Source organism: Lycorma delicatula, chromosome 8 (assembly GCF_047948215.1).
Source record: "Lycorma delicatula isolate Av1 chromosome 8, ASM4794821v1, whole genome shotgun sequence".
Lineage (NCBI taxonomy): Eukaryota > Metazoa > Arthropoda > Insecta > Hemiptera > Fulgoridae > Lycorma > Lycorma delicatula.
In genome coordinates this window covers 116,992,783-117,011,168 of record NC_134462.1, presented here as the reverse complement: position 1 = coordinate 117,011,168, position 18,386 = coordinate 116,992,783, and the positions used below count along the sequence as shown (strand labels likewise).

General features: G+C 30.0%; 1 protein-coding gene across 3 annotated transcripts in view; it reads right to left on the bottom strand.

Moving 5' to 3' along the window:
• Window positions 1–437: 437 nt before the first annotated feature.
• LOC142328938 (lipase 3-like) overlaps window positions 438–18,386 on the bottom strand; it is a 104,732-nt gene continuing 86,783 nt past the window's right edge. For all 3 annotated transcript variants that reach the window (XM_075373119.1, XM_075373121.1, XM_075373120.1), the window contains exons 8-9: window positions 14,970–15,112; window positions 438–823 (exon numbers count right to left, since the gene is read on the bottom strand). In XM_075373119.1, coding sequence (XP_075229234.1) covers window positions 560–823; window positions 14,970–15,112 — 407 coding nt within the window. In that variant the 3' untranslated portion in view covers window positions 438–559. The remainder of the gene's footprint in view (window positions 824–14,969; window positions 15,113–18,386) is intronic.

The following is an 18,386-nucleotide window of genomic DNA, read 5'->3' as shown; positions in this document are numbered from 1 at the left end:
TTTATCGCCTATCACAGAACCAATATATCATATTTCCTGAGAAATCAAATACAACTGCATTAAGTACTTACTATACGTATATCAAAGAAACAAATTAAAATTTTCTGATATCCAATAACTAAAAATTATCAGCAGCTTAAGCTCTCAAGATTAAGTATACTGAATTTAGCGAAACATGTTCACCACCTAGCAGAGAGCCAATATACTATGTAAAAAGTTGTCTGAGTGCAATGTATCTGCTGCCTAGTGGAGAGTCAACATACTACATATGGAGGCAGTGAAGCATTATGTTTTTAGCATGTTTTTTTAATGATTTTTCGAGATGAAATATATATATAAACCTTGTCAATTATGCCAAGAAACATGGGCAAAAATTTGGTTGTGATTGATCGAGTAGTTTTTTGTTTATTTCGAACAAAGAAAACCAATTCCTCTTTATATAATAATATACACATCATTTAACTTAACAGAATTGTAACCCAATTAAAATAAATCATAATTACAATTACTCTAACAACTGGAATTAAATAACAATTACATATAAGAATATAATCACAATTTATGAGAAAATTGATTTAAATGATAATTTATCATATAAGTCTGTATTTGAACCAAAACTAATATCCCGTCTTTTTCTCACTTCATTAGATAAAATACATCTAGAGTAATTATCAACACACTCCTTTAGAAGGTTTAACACATTATTATACACTAAAATTTTTGCATCTCTTGCAAAAATGAAATCTCTGTGATTAAATTTATTATTGTCCACAATGAAAAATCGCATTAAATTTTTAAAGTCTCGAGCCAATCTCCTGCTAGACTAAAAAAAAAAAAAAATTAGTAAACAAAAAATATAAAAAATTAGTAAACAAAAAATATAAAAAATTAATAAAATAAACAACTGATAAGTTTCAATTTCTAATAACCTTCTAATTATTAATTAAAAATTGTAAATAAACAACTAAACTTATGATGAAAAACGATCCTAAACAATTTAAATAAATTTTAAAATACTAGTATCCTTATTTTTAAAAGGATACTAGTATATTATTTTAAAAGGATATATTTGAAAATTAAATATATATATATATATATATATATATATATATATATATAATTTTAAATCATATTTAATATAAATTATTAAATAACATATTTTAAATGTGAAACTATTCTAAATGAGATTGATGAAACTTTGTACTGCAAAATATCTTCAGTTTACAAAAGGAAAATATTTTAATGATGTATATTTTGAAGAACATTATTTCATAGAACATTCTGAGATTTAAAAAAATCCTGTAATCATTTAGTTCGAAACTATGTCCTATGATATTGAATGTATTATTATTATAACTCAAAACAAGAAAAATACAAAAAGTGATAATAAAGTAGCAATTGTATTATTTCTGGATATACCACTTTGCCCAGCTCCATGGCAATAGGGTAGCATCTCTGCCTTTCAGCCACAGGTTCCAGGTTCAATTACTGGTCAGGCAAAAAATTTTTTATACACTATAATAATTCATTATGATCCTTCAGCAGAAGTTACAGGGCATCCTGTAATCCTTCAGTAGTAAACAATGAAGATACACAAATTTAAAGAAAAAGTAAGAAAGCAATTCTAGAACAAATGTCAAGGAAATTTTGTTTTCAAACAATTATCACTAGATCCCAAAAATAAAATAAGCAAAGCTTGCAGATTGGAAGAAATAAGGCCACAAAAAATATCTCGGAAAAAATAAAACAGCTAAATTTTATCACTTAATAATGGTTATTAACACATATGGGACATATATACCCCATACTGTAGTCATCTGTGAAGCAACTCACAAACAAATAATGTTCCTCTGCTGTGGGTTGAGTGTTTGACCTTGATTATTTTTACAACCCATAACGCAGTGAAGTAATAACACTACTATGTGGAGTGTGAATTCTCTTTTTTGAGTTATTTCCAATAAAATTGTTATTTTTATTTTTTGTTCATAGTTTTTTCAATATACAATATTTTGTAAATTATTTATAGGTTTAGTAATTATTCATGTTTTAATATTAATTAGTCATGTATAATTATGTCATAATGTAGTGTACTGGTGATATTTCATACGACTAATGATTGATGCTGTTTGTTTTTTTTCTGAGGAAGAGAAACAAAAACTTCATGGTTTTTCCATAATTTTCAGTATTCTTATTATGACTAATTTATTACTTATATATCATATATGGAACATTAACACAAAAATAAATTATTAGTAAACTTTCTAATGCTGTTTTAATCAATCTTCTCATGATATATCTCCAGCCCCAGCCAATTACCTTCACCATCCTAAATTGTTCTGTTCTCATTAACATTTATTATTTTTTAAGTTTTCACTTTGTCTTACCATTCTGTCTTATCCATTCTTGCATTTCAAATGCTTCAGTCTTTCTTTTTTATTTTTTCTGAGTGCCCATTCATAAACATGTACATTCCAGAGTAACACTTCACTTGACACTTCAATTCCTACTACCTCTTAATATGTAGTAGTGTGCAAATTAGTCAGAACGCAGGGAATTTTTTGTTTATTTCTATGATGTGGGTAAATTGCATGACCACATCCATTATTTAAGTTGTCTGTGTAATGTGAGGTTATTGTTATTTGGTTATCTAGTATTTTTCATGTAATAAATAGTTTTTTGCGAAAGTTAATTTCAGTTTTTATTAAATCATATTTTTGTATTTTTTGTTATGTGTATGTAATTTGTATCTTAAATGTATAATAATGGATGCAACTCCAAGAAAGCATTCAAAAATTGTTTCTCTTTCTGAGCGTACCAGTATGACAATGAAAAATAGCTTCTGAGTGTGGTGTTGGACTAGCGATAGTAAATGCTACTTTAAAACAATTTAAAGACTGGTTCCTTTTCACCTCACATGTAGCCATAAAAGAAAAACTACACCAACACAAGTTCATTTATTACTGAGAAAAAGTAAACTTGATCCAAAACTATCTGCTATGGACTTAAATTGAGAATTAGCAGTCTAGAAATATCCTTCATCCTTTGCTCTTATTATTTATTAATGATTTTATTAAAATCTTGAACAATACATTTTTACCCATACTGTGTAAAATTTGCATACACTTTGTTATCTATACCGTAGATACAGTATTTGTATAAACAGTATTATACATGTGTACAGTTCACAAGGTTATGTGCTATAATGTTACTGGTGTGTGATTCAGTAGTTTAGGTTTTTAATTTAAAGTGAGATTTTTATTTTTTTATTACTTTATTGCTTGTGATAAAGAACAAATTTTCAATACTAAAGACTGTATTTTGTTAAGTCATGTTTCATTTTTTAATTGAAAATGTGTGACAAAAAGAGGAAGCGTGACATCCTACTTTAGCCAAAAAATATAAAATTATTGAAAGCCTAGATTGTGGGGCATTGTTTAAAAGTATGACTGAATAAAGGATAGGAAAAAGTACCATTTCAGGTGTAAAATCTAACAAGGAAACAATAAAAGTTGTTTTCTTAAAAATGGATTTGCAAAATCAAAAAAAAATTTTGAAACCTTAAAATTTTAAAAACCGCTGGAAAAGTGAATCAAGAAGATGCTGTTTGTAAGTGGTATCTATAACAAAGTGTGCAAGAGTTCCAATTTGGAGTACTGAACCAAAGTGTGCTATTGAGAAGCTTGCAGAACACTTATCAGTAGAAAAATTTAAGATAAGTGATGGATGACTGTGGCGTTTCTGAGATTGCCATGGAATTAGCAACGTTAAATTGCATGGTGAAGCCTTAAGTTCCTTAAGCCAGGCTTCATTGGGATGCCACTGATGTAAATGCCTTGGTAGACATTTACACAGGTGATTTTTAAACTCCTCAGCTTTTGTCTTTGCTGTAGGCCTCGTCCGATTAGAAGGATCAGTAGAAAGTGCAAAAAATACAATAAAGAATAAAAATTATAGATGATCTGAAAGTAACTGGAAGCTCTGATGAACTCAAAAGTTCAGCTGGAAATAGAGGAAAATGGATACGGACTAGTTGCAAAAGACCTGCGTTATGCAAAAAACCACACGGTATGATAGAGTAAAAATCAATATTATCTATCATCTGCCCAAAATATTGGCTATTGCAAGAATTAGAGAGAAAAATTAATAATAAAAGTAAAATATTTATGTAACAATATTTAATCAGTAACTCTGCAATTGTGTGACATTTTAAAATCATTTCCATTGAGATTTTCAGGAGCAGTAATCTTTTAATTTTGCTCAATAGGCAAAACTTAAAAAGTCTCAATCAAACAAAACTTACCAGTAAATAGACAAATCTATTTCATACTCAAGTACTATGTCAGACTCAAATCATGACATTCTTTTTTAGTTATCATAAGCATTATGATATTAGTTATCATTAAGTATTTTTTTAGTACCTGGCGCTTATCCATCTATTTTATTATTTTAATATTATTTTTCATTCTACTACTTCGCATTTCTTTAGTTTTTTTAGAAACAATTGCTTGTGGTTTTTTTTTTGATTTTTGCAAAATATTCCATAAATTTTTGTGTTTTTAGAAAGTAGATAATGAGCATCATCTGGACTTGTGTAATAATTGTCAAGGTATAAGGTCCTTTCTGATCCACATATATTTTCCATGAGGTATTTAACAAAAGGGAGTGCATGGGATTCCCCTACTGTCACATCACCTTTTCGAATATATAAATTAAAATTATGAACATAACCCTGAATGATGCAGAGTTTATAAAATTTACACCAAATTTAAGCCTTTTATTTTTTATATATTGCTTAAAGGATAGTCGTCCATGCCATGGAACCATTGTTTCATCGATTACAATGTTCTCCCCTGGAGTAAAATATAACTGAAAATTATATAATAATTTTTTAAGCAATGCACAAATTTTGTAGAATTTATCATTTGTATTGTTACTGTCAAGACTTTCATCACAAAAATAGATACAGCGCAAAAGAATTAAAAATCTCTCGTGACATTAAATTTGAACAAATTAGTTGTTATATACCAAATTTCTTAACCAATACGACTGCAATTCAGGTAGTAAATCTATTCCCATAATTGTTACTATAGCAAAAGATATTTTTTATTTCAGTTTTGCCAGTATCAACCCACTTATGTATTCTACAGTTTGGTCGATTATTTTCTCGTTCTTTAAGTGCGTTAGCATATTTATTAGTTTCATTTACTATGCAACTCCAAATATCATCAGAAATAAATAAGTTAAAATAATGAATTAGTTCAGTACCATTAACAACAGCAGCTAAAACTGATTCTTTACTGCAAGATAATGAGAACGGAAGGACTGTAGTTATGTCTTTCCAACTTTGCCTATTGTTATTGTCATCATCATCATCACCATTATTATCATTAATATTATTATTATTATACCAATTACTATTTATACTAGAGGATAATGGACCAGGATCCAAAAACTTGCATGAGTTATCAGCATCGATCATGTTTCCACTGACTTCTCTTCTGATCTGTCAGAATCCAAATTGAAAGAAATGTTACTATTCAAACCTTGCTGCATATATAAAGCCATATCAAGAATTTTTTTGGCACATTCACTCATGGTTCTAACAGCACACAGTACATAAAACAAACTGGCAACTAAACCCACTAGCGTATGAATATATTATTACACTTTAGATGAATACATGAAGAATGAGGTAATTTATAGAATTCCGTAAAACCAGTGCAATAATAACTGAATTTAAGTCACAAATGCTGACCTACATTATTATGATTACTATTTATAGTAAATAAATTTGGCAATAATAATAAATCACAATAACCTAATAAATTATTAAGTCACAGTGGCTTACTAATAATTTATTTTTGTGTTAATGTTCCATATATGATAAAAAAGTAATAAATTATTCAAAATAAGAATACTGAAAATTATGGAAAAACCATGAAGTTTTTGTTTCTGTTCCTCAGAAAAAAACAAACAACATCAATCATTAGTCATATGAAATATCACCATTACACTACGTTATGGCATAATTATACATGACTAATTAATATTAAAACATGAATAATTACTAAACAATTATAAATAATTTACAAAATATTGTATATTGATAAAACCATGAACAAAAAAAATAACAATAACAATTTTATTGGAAATAACTCAAAAAAGAGAATCCGCACTCCACATAGTAGTGTTATTACTTCACTACATTACGGGATGTACATGGGTTGTAAAAATAATCAAGGTGAAATACTTAACGCACAACAGAGAAACATTATTTCTTTCTCAGTCGCATCACAGACGATTGCTGTACAGGACATACAAGTATATACCCCGTACCACAGTGAACATGGTAAATATTATGCTAAGTTTACAAAACTCAACACAGAAGATGGGGATGATTTACTGAACTGACAACTGGCTTCTTGCTATCTATGACATCCTGTCATAGTACACACTCTCTTTCATTGTCCTATTAGTAGTATAAACACTACTAATCACAACAAAAGTAGAACAAATCTCTGTAATTACACTTACTAAACTTTATTATGGAGGATTAATGCTTTATTGCACATTTACTATATTATTTTATTATAAATGGAGGATTAGAAATTTTAATCTACAGGGTGAAAAAGGCATCCTCAGATCCCATAAGCCTTAAACAAAAAGCCTGGATCAGATAGTCTCTTAACAGATACCAAGGACTGGCTCTTCGGTGATGATTCCTTGGCATAGAGGATATAGCTTTCAGACCTACAACCACAAATTTGATATCGAAGATGAAGACCAATTATACAAAGAAGGAAGGGTGACAAGAAAGTGCAGTTTTAGAAATACCTTCACTTAATAAATTTAAAATATATGTTTATTATTTTAAAACATGCAGAATATTTGTACTTTTTAATGACTTTTATTAATATTGCTTTTAGCAATGTTATAATAATTTCTGAAATTAAATTATTATCAATGGATGATTTCATGTACTATTATTGTTCAAATATTAACATAAAAACAAAATCACAATGAAAGAAGATCAATACTAAATTGTCCTTAAAATATTTAAATCTCAACAAAAATCTGAAAATAATTTAAATTCATACCCATCTTCCTACTTTAAACTCATACAAACACATATCAATGAAAAATACTATTATGAATGCAGTGCACTGAGGTAAAGAGAATGATAGAAAAATATTGGAAACAATACCTTTATAAAAAGATAAAGGTATAGTACTAGTACTTTTGAATTTGAAACAGGCTTGTTTGAAATGTAATAAGAAATCTGTTTTCAGTGACCTGCCATCGTTATATATAATGGCTAGTGGTGAATAGAAAATAACCACCTATATGCAAACTGGTTAATAAATAGAGCAAACTTAATAAAATTAGTAGATAATACTTAAAAATCTCTTCTATAATAAAAGAACCCATTTAATAATTTAAACAATGAGAACTTAAAAATTTCCCAAAGAAATAGAATTCCATTTTAGAGACCGCTTTTAAAATTTGTAATTTTTTTGTTATAGAAATACAATGCATACATACAGATCTGTCTGTACATTAGGAGCTGCTATTGTCTATCAAGTACTCATCTTTTGCATTTGCACATTAAATGGTGTTCCCATTTTAGAAAACTAGACCTGCAACTCTTTCTCCAGAATGATCTTCCATTTCATAATCACATTATGCTGTATATCAGTAACTGCTTATCCTTTCAGCGCATTCATTAATTTTTGAAATAGAAATCACCAGGAGCTATTTTGAATGAACAAGTAGGCCCTAATTTGATATTCAATACTTCGACCAGAAACTCTCTCACAATGAGCACACTATGGCTTAGTGCTTGTTAAAATAGATGATGAATATGTCAGATCATAAATTCAGATTTTTTCCTCTGAATAGAATTTTATACATTTTTTATTAGCCATTAATCACATACTGATCATCTGTCAGGCTGTACAAAGTATCAATCTGTTCCCATTCATATCTGGAATTTTGGTTTTGGTTACCAGCTTCTGGGATTATTGTTCACATTTTCTCATCTATTTTTGAATCTTGCATGCAATTTAACATCACCTGATTTTTTCAGAGAATCACCATTATATGCCACTTTTAACAGCTTAAATGTCAGTAACAGTTTTGCTGATTTTCAGTTGGATATAGATCCTTGTTCTGGATATACAGTTTAGCAATTAAATATTACGCAACAAGTACTGTCCATAGTAACTGTTACTCTTACCAACCAATTCCAAATTCAATAAGAATTCAAATAGGGTCAATGTAAGAACATCTTTATTTATTTCAAAACAAACAAAATCTTCAGTAGATCCAATTACAAAATGTTAAATAAGTCTGATCCAAAGAAGAAAAAAATACTTCATAAATATCCTAGAAATCTAATATATGCAGAACCTAACCATTCAATAGTGAGTTACATAAAAGGGATTAAAAAATATACAAAAAAACTGTATATAACATATAAAATTGTAAATGTTTATAATTAAAATAAATACAAATTAATATCAATACAGATTAATGTAATAAACAAAATAAACTGGGATACCTTAATTAAAAGTGACTGCCTAACCTAATCAAACCATACTGGATTCAATAAAACTGTCAGAAGTGTTAACAAAATATAGTCATTTTCAGCATTTCTAAATAATATAAAACACACCAAATTCATCTAAATCTGTAGGAAAAAATGGTATATGTTCTAGTTAGAGAGCACAGATGTATAAGCTTATCTTCTGAATGCCAAGTTCAACAAAAAGGTTAAAAAAAATCAGCCACAATAAAAAAGACTAATTCAAAAGTTAACTTTCTCATAATTGTTAATATATCAAATCTATGAGAATCTGAATAAATGAAACTAAAAAAAAATATTTAGACTCGGCAATGCTTTGCTATTGCTAGATTTGAGTTTATATTTATATATATAGATTAAATGAACACAATTGAAATTTTGATAAAACATTAACAAAATTAACATTACAGAACTTCACAAAATTTAACCTTTCCCTTTTCCCCTTTCCCCTTTCCCCATTTTCATTTTTACCATATTCTTTTTCCCATCCCCCTTTCCCTTTCCTTATCACATTGCTCTTTCCCTTATTTCCCTTTCCTCTCTTTTTTCTCCTTTCACCTTTCCCTTTTCCTTTAGACCGTTTATCCCTTTTTATTTTTTTATTTTTCCCTTCTTCCCTTTCTACTTTTTTTGATTTTTCCCTTTCTGCCTGTTTCCCCCACACGTAAATCGGTCCAGTAGATTTTAGACTGTAGCAGACACACATATCAGAAACACTGAAATGGAATCGTAAAATATTTACTATAGCGTGTGTTGCTTTTACATCCAACAGATAGCACTGTTTTTAAAAAAAGCATGTTTTTACCTGCCACAGGTGTACATCTTGGTACATAAATAGTAGGTATATAAAAACACGCATATATTCGAATGCAACATCAGATCAAAATTTAAAAGAAATCGGTGAAGAACTTTTGGAGATTTAGGATTTTGATCAAATGAACATTTACATTTTTCTTTATATAGATTAAGTTCAAAATGGGCAAATACACAATATTGTTAAAAAAAAGTTAATAACAATGAGCAGAAAAGTAGATTACAGATTACAATAGAATGCTTTTATTATGAAATTGAATTTTCAGTTTTTCAATGCTGTCATACGTTAATATTGTAAATTTAAAGTCATAAGACCAGAAATAAATATAGAAACCTATCACATAAGATTAGTATTAAAAGTATCAAGATTGAGAATACAAACAACTTTTTTACCACCAAATGTTGCTTAAATGGCAGCTTACAAAGGAACCAAAGACATCTATCAAATGTATACAAAGTGATTTGATACTTCCATTAATAGTGATAAAAAATAACAAAAAAGTTAAACACATAAATATTATACTTTGAATTACTGGGTGGCGCATGAAATCATACAACATTTGGTTTTGTTAAAAAAATATTTATTTAAATGGTAATACAGAAAAGTAAAATACATGTTTACTGTGTACCGGAAATTATGTTCTGCTTATCACGTGTTCAATATGACCACCATCACATCACGTCTACAACTTCTTTAACACGAACTCCTATACTATTAATAACTCAACGACACATATCCTCGGTTATCTCACTGCATGCTTCAATGATCAGCTCTCACAGTTCCATCACTGTACGAGGATGTTTAAGGAAAATCTTTTCCTTTAGAAATCTCCAAAGAAAGGAATCACACAAATTCAAATCAGAACTGTTTGCTGGCCAGTTCTGTCCACACACAAAATGATTAGGAAATCGATTTGAAATGACATTTGTATTAAACGTTTCATGCAGAAGTTCTAAAACAACATTAGCTGTGTGCGATCTGGCTCCAACCTACACAAGCCATTTGTTTTCTAATTGAAACATTTTTGTAAGAAGCTGAGGAACAAAATTATTATGCAGCATGTTTAGATTACACATTCACTGTTCACTGCCCAAAAAAGAATGACCCTATTACCACACGACTTGAGATAGCGGCCCATACCGTAATTCTTGGAGCATGATGCACCTTTTCATAAAGCACGTATGAATTTTTGGAAGCCCAAAAATGCACATTTTTTTTATTAACAACCCCGTCTAGATTAAAATGTGCCTCATCTGAAAACCAAACATTGTTCAAACAATAGATCTTGGTATACAGCCTTTGACATTTGTTGTCAACTGTTAATTTAGGCAAAACTGTTATTTTTTACAGATACAAATGTAAATCAGTTTCTAAAATTTGCTGCACAGATCACCTAGAAATCCCACGTCATGCTGCTGCTTTTCTTGTTGATTTGCCTGGCTTCTCAGCAACACTGCTCTGACAGCTTCGATATTCTGTGGAGAATGAACATCACTGGGCTGTTTGCACTTACTCTCAAATACTAAACTATCATTATTAAATTTTTCATAAAGTCTACGTATTGTTTTTAAATGAGAGCGACCACTAGGTTGGAAAAGGGGAATGAAACCATCTTTTTATAAGTACCACACTTTCCGTTTCATCTAAAAAGAACACAGTCTTTACGCACTGTTCAATAGTCAGTCTTCCTTTGTCAGCCATCTTGAAACGATACACAAACAGCGCACTCAGAAATAGAAGAAAATAATATTCATGAACTGCTGTCACTTCTGCCAGCATAAAACATTTTAATAATTATTAATCTAAATAATTATTATCAAAACAAATGTTGAATCATTTCATGTGTCACTCTGTATTTATAATTCTGCATTATATAAACCATGTCAGGAACAAATACACTTGGTATACAGAAGAAAAAACTATCTCAACATTACTTTGGAAGAATGTAGGGCACTTTGATCAGAATACATCACAAAATACAAAATAAATAATAATATTTTATTAATGCTTTTAAGTATCTATTAATCTTAAGAACAACATTTGCATTCTTATCTTCAGAGATCTATGAGAACAAGGAATTGAGTCTGGTTTTGGCTATTAGTATTTTTCTTTTTTCAGAAATCTTCAATTTTCAGACCGCTACTTCTTGAAATGTTTGAGGTGTTGCAGAATCATTAGATGTTAACATAGATGCAGTTTACTATTTTACTAAGGACTCATCAGTTTGACTAATTTAGCATTAAGAAAGTTAAATAAGATGTTAAACATTATATGCTACTTATTTATTATTCATAATAAAAATAAAATAAAATAAAAATATCATTTATTAGTTATTATTTTTAGATTCACATTAGCACTTTCATGGTGCACACCACTTTATCAGATGTATTAAATATTTAAAAAAAAGTTTTCAAAAGAGAAGGAATTTTCCCCATTCTTAATCAGATTGTTAAATGATAATTACTTATTTTTAATATTTTTATGTCCTCTAAATTTGAAAATGTATGTTTATTGTGTTATGTGATCTGCATATTTTGATTTTTGTTTATTATATTTAAATGCTTGTAAGTGTTCCTTAAATCTTTTTTTAAATGTACTACTTGTCAAACCTATATAGAATTTACTACAATTCTCATTATCACAATTAATTCTGAACACACATGGCTTATCGAAAACGTTTTTATAATTTCATTCATTATTATTAATTAGTTTGTTTAATTCCTTGTTATTAGTTTTGGGTACAATTTTATAAAAGTTGGCAAGATATCTTTTTGAAGAAGTGAAATGTATTATTGATAGACAATTTTTATTATCATTAACTATTTCACATTTTCAGACTCATCCATTCTTGTAACCAGGGCTAGGAGAATACGGCAATGATAAAAGAGCTTGAATGATTGAATAATGGCTGGGTCTAAGAGTTGTAACATGTTCGAAGTGATAGGAGGTAAAAATGCAGGTTTTACATGAGATGATTCCATGATTTTTTATTTGCACACCAAAGTACACCGATTGCTGACATGTCTATTTTTGAGAAACACCTTGGTCTAAGGGGCTTGTTAATTACAAGGGGTCTTTCTTTTTCACCAGCAGCATTCACGCAAAATATTACTGTTATATGTTCTTTACTTAGCTTCCCAATGATGCACTTTGAACCCTTAACTGGCTAAGATTTTATCGAATGATAAAAAGACCAGTTTTGTTCAGATTAAAAATCATTTTATAAATCGTAATCTTTGATTATGTCTGGTATTCTTAACATCCAATCATTAACATCAGTTTCACATACGCAGGCACTTTCTCCACTTACCGCATGAAAAACAATATAGTTTCGTGTATAAAAGTCAATCATTACTAGCATTAAATTGCTCATTATTTAAAGATTTTGCAAATAAAGTATTTTCTTGTATTACTGGCATGCTGATCAGTAATCTTCTACTGCATGCTTCATTAAAGTGTACAAAAGTAAGTTCATTAATTTGTTCAAATTTTTGTGAACACTCCATTTTTGAGTCTTATTTCCATTCTTAAATCACCTTTCTTTAATGTGTTATTTATTTTTTTTAAACTTGTTGAATCTAAGCACAGGTTTTCCATATTTGTATGTACTGCTTAACACCTTTAGGAAAGGCCTTTTTTACTGTCCTTTACACATAAATTCACATGTCCAACATTTAAACTGTTTTGCAACATTTTAAAATGGTTAAGTGAATTATAACAAAAATTCTTCAAGATAACACAGTATTTTACCAGCCGATTGAACATATATGGTTACGGTTTTACACTGAAATTAAAAGATGTGCAGTAACACATGATAAAATTAACAACAAAGATTTATTAAATTTCATCAACAGGAAATACATTTGTAAATAACTATCATTAAAGAGAAGTGAAGAAGTATATGCAATATTTTGTATACATGATTCATCGCCTTATCTCAGTAGATGACAGTCTGCCGGCTTAATTCGATAAATTATGGGCATGTTTACGACAATTGCTTCTGTACAGTATGCATGTACATAATTCATTCTATGATGGATGTTAAAACTCCAAGGAAGTGGTTGTTTTGTATGGAATCTAATCTAAATTATGTGGTCGCATTCGGATTGGAGAGTGTCATTTTCAGGAAGGTAAAATATTAACATATGTATACAAAATTCAATCATTTAGGAATTTCTGTAATTTAGAGAGGGGGTTGCGTTGGGAGATGGTCGGTTGGAGGATCTCACTGTATATCAATTTTAAAAAGAATAAGCAGTAAGTGATATTTTTTTTTTTTTTGTTTATTACTGATAATAATTATTACATACTGCTAGGAAGCTAAAGTACGAATTCATAAATATTTATTTTTTATTTAGAAGTGATGAAAATTTAATATATTATATAATACATTTATAGTATAAATTTAATATATTATAATATATATAAAAATATATATATACATAATTTGGTACTTAAAATAATACTATCATGATATACTATGAAATCACATTTAACATAAACATTTACCATAACACATCACAAGTTTTTCTATACTATCATTACATAAATTCACCACAAGTTTAATCAGTCACGTTAACATCTTTTTGAACGCTATGATTATTTCAAATAAGACTTCTTTCTAAAAATTCTTTAAGTTTTGAAAACAATAGAAATAGCTGTCAGTAAGAACAGAGCTATAAGGTGTATGCTTGAATACATCTTAGCCAAGTTACTGAAGTAGCATTTAAACTGATCTAGCTAACCGTGAGAGAATTGTTATTATGAAACAATAAGCTCTAGTTCAATAGTTTCACTGTAAACACACAATTTCAGAGTAACTTTACATGGTATAAAAATAACATATAAGCTAATTTTTACTACAAGTATAGCTGTTTTTACGTCTTCCAGAAAATAATTGCCATCTCTGTTTTCAAAATCTGCTCGATCTCCTTCAGTTCTGAAGGAGTTCCTGAATAATAGATTCATATTTCAACATCGGAATCATTATTAAGAAATTCATTGTCCTCTTGCATAAAGATCAAGAAATGCCACTCCTACAGCTTTTTCAAACAGTAGAGGAATATATTTAGGCACTCACTTCTCTACATTCAACATGTCTACCAATTTCATATAGGTGAGGGTTTGAAATTATGCAAATCATTGTAAGAATTATCTACCCTTATAAATTTCATTACAGATTTTTTGTTTAAATAATACCTACAAATATAGTGATGAATCCTTTCTCGAACTGAGCCAATACAGTACAACAATCAGCTAAGAGACTTTACATAGTTGGTTGGACCAGCATAATTATTATGCGTAAAATGTACATGGCCTCTCTTAGGTCAACCTGAATAAAATATTGATTATATTTTATATTTCCATTATTTTAAAATATTTGTTGAACTCAATGTCACTTTTAAGCTCTGTAGTCCAAGGAAGCAAGAATGTGAATAAAAAAAAGTAATGTTTCTATACATACATAGTGTGTAAGTGAAAACGTATGATAATGTAACATATTCCTTTCAGAACTGCAGAACTAGCCTTATGTATAATAAGAAAAAGAAACTGTGTTCTACAAATACTTACCTTGAGTGATACAACTTCATCGTAAGGAGCAACATATAATGCAACAGGAGTCGTTATATTTTGAAAATTATAAAGCGGAGGAGATGATGTACCGTAATATAAGAGGTTTTTACTACTTCCATAATCAAATTTATGGAATTTATCTAAACAATAAACAATGAAAGCAATAATTACATATATCAATTATTATATAATTATTAAAGCAATAATTAAATTACATATGTAGCAATAAAAAAATATATCTATAATTTGATAAAAAAAGTAAATTTAATTTTCAATTGAATTAATAATAAGTTAACTTATAAATTAAGTCTTGAAGATAAATACAGTATAACTGGGAACAACAAATGTCACGATAACTACTGGTTTGAGTATTTTTTTGTTGGTTTGAATATATACAAAACCCATACGAAAGAGACTTGTAACAAAAGAGAATGTAGCTCCCAAACAAAATACTAACCAAACAAAAAGTTCAGGAATACAATTTATAGAAAAAAGAAAATACCATGTTTAATCCCTAGGGTTTTTACTGGTCTCTTCTTCCTTTTTATCATTATATAAATAATCTTTTCATTATTTTAAGGGATGATATAACAAAATAATTTACTGAAGATGATTATTCAAGTTAATCTTCAAAGAATTTTATTTATTTATACAGTAACACAACAGGCTTATACCCGCTTACAGCTGCTGAAGAATGATAATGAGTTTTTCAGCATGTGAAAAATGCCATGCCAGACCAGGGATTTGAACCTGAGACCTCTGGATGAAAAGCTGAGATGCAACCACTTTGTCATGGAGAATGTTTTTTTTTCTTTTTAAAGTAATATGATTTTATGTTAATATCTAACATTCTACTTGTTACTACAAACGAATATATAGATAGTAGTACACCTTTGAATTAAAAAAACAAAAAAAAAATTATTTACCAGAGTTATGCCTGTGTTGTATAAGAATATAAAAGAGAGGAAATGTATGTACTTCTGTTTATTCATACACTTCATTTTCTTTTTAGCCCTTATCAGTGTCCTGTGACCAGTGATGGATCATAGACAGCCATCTCATTCTATCCCTCCACCACTCCTTCATAACCCTTTCTTTGTCAATAACAATCTCAAAATTTTATTTAGTCAAGTATTCCTTGGTTTTCCTCTTGATCTCTTTCTATTTATCTCCCAATCCAGTCGTTTCTTTTCTCATTTTTTTTATATGGCCAAACATTTTAGTTTTCCTTTTCTATACCACAAAATTTTTGCATTTGTGACAGCCCTTATTTTCACACTCATGATCCCTCTGTTTTGCTTTTCATGTTATCAAAAAATTTGTTTCCATTTTATTATCCTTCTGTCTTTTTATAATCCAAGTTGATATGTTAAAATTGGGATAAGTGTATCTTTGTATAAGATTTTTACATTTCAAAGGCACTTCCTTACTTTACATTAGTTCTCTGTACTCTATACACTTCTCTCCATCTCTCCATCACTCTCCCCATCTTCTACCAGCTCAATGCCTAAATATTTAAAACATTTTACTTCTATAAGAATTTTATCATACAGTTTTACTTTTCTTCTTTGTTTTTCTCTTATCTGGTTACCACTATATCTTATTCTTTTCTATTTTCATATTACATGTTGCTTCCCTTCATCCCAGAAATTAAGTATTAACTGAAATTTATATTTACTTTTACCTCTGTGGAGTATATTGTCAGCTCGCATGTTTTCCTTTCCTCTTCTTAGCCTAATCCTGTCTTCACCTGTTTAAATATTCTAAATATTTTTCTTCTGTTATTTTTACATCTGTTCTTATATTATTTTTCTGAATGATCGATTTACCATAAATTCATAACAGTATTCTTTCCATCAGTGAATGGCTCCCTATATAATCCTCATGTTCTTTTTTCATTTATTGTATGCTGAATGCACAAAATTTGACTTATGTTCCACTATTAATTTATTCTCAACCTCATAACTACAGGTCAATACCCGACTACAACTACCTTACTCGAAATACTACAAAGTATTAAAATAGCAAAAAAGGTAACTGGCATGCTGTCTCGCAATACCACTTGTCTTCAGAGAATGGGAGTCGGCTGCAATGGAGAATCAGTGGACAGCATCAAGAAGTCTGTGACAGCGCTAGTTACTGAGACGACTGTGACGGGGGACCGGAGATTGCCGACAGCAGCATCAAACAGCAAGGGTTGACCAGTTTACTGGAACTGCGGCAAACCAAGCTACCGAAAAGTAAACTGCAAGATGAAGTCTGTTTCCCTTCAACTTAGGACCAACTAAGAAGACTGTAGCGAGAGGAGCCAATTAGGAAGGTGTAAGCTTGCAGTCTGGGCAGCTCCTAGATGTTTAGAAGGGAAGGTGCCAAAAAGGAAGAAACCAACAGCTCGCTGTGTAAGACACTAACAAGAAGATGAAGTCAAAGCAGTTGCAAGGTATGACCTCTCGTCAAACAGTGCGATCGGGTCAGGAAGATAAGGGGAAGATCTCTGAATTCCAGGCCACTCAGGAGGAACCTCAAGCCGCAATGTACAGAGTTGACGACGTGGTCTACAGGAATAAATGCAGTTTGAGAAAGAAGAAAATGATGGTTCATCTGGATTGCCTGGTGCCCAATCAGGGAGCTGTTTGGGACAAACAGCTATAAGAAAGGAGCAGTGTAACAAGACCGGTATAGTGGGCCTGAGTAATGGATTCCTTACAATTATTATGAAAGTAATAATTAATACAATAATAGGAGGATAAAAAGGAGAACCCTTTTATACTGCCTGTTAACACACAATGAACACCTGTTGTACGGTGAGAAGAGACCAGGTTTGGAATTCATGGGAACAAAAGCCTTGGTCAACTGTTCTCACGCTTTGACTTGGGTCAGATCCAGTAGATAAAGATGCTAGAAGTATAAATAGCCCAGTAAGACCAACTAAAGAGTTCTATTAGAACCAGTCTGCAAGGCGTTACAGCGTCGGTCCTGCAAGGGCAGTTCTGCGAGGAGAGGCTGCGAGTTGTGTGGGTTTAGCAGAGTTCTGCAAACCAGTCTAGCGAGATTTATGATGACGTTCCAGAGTGGAGAGTCACAGGTGTGAGTCTGCGAGATGTCAGTCCAGCGAGGAGAGTCCTAAATCCAGTTTGATATGAGTCAATCCAAGTATACAAGAAATACTATCTATGAATTACAGTAAAACTGTAAGTGTATAAAGAAAAGAAGTAATGCAATAGACTTCATTCATAAAATGTTAGGGTAGACAACAAAAGGAATTTGCAAGTGAATTTTATAAGATTGTTTTTTAACATTATTGGTTAAAAAGGGTTAAAACTAGCGGTTTCTTTTGTTAGTGGGTCTGACTACTAGTTTTCTGTTTATATACCTGGAATAAATTCCAAAGGATAATTTATTTTGAGCTCTGTC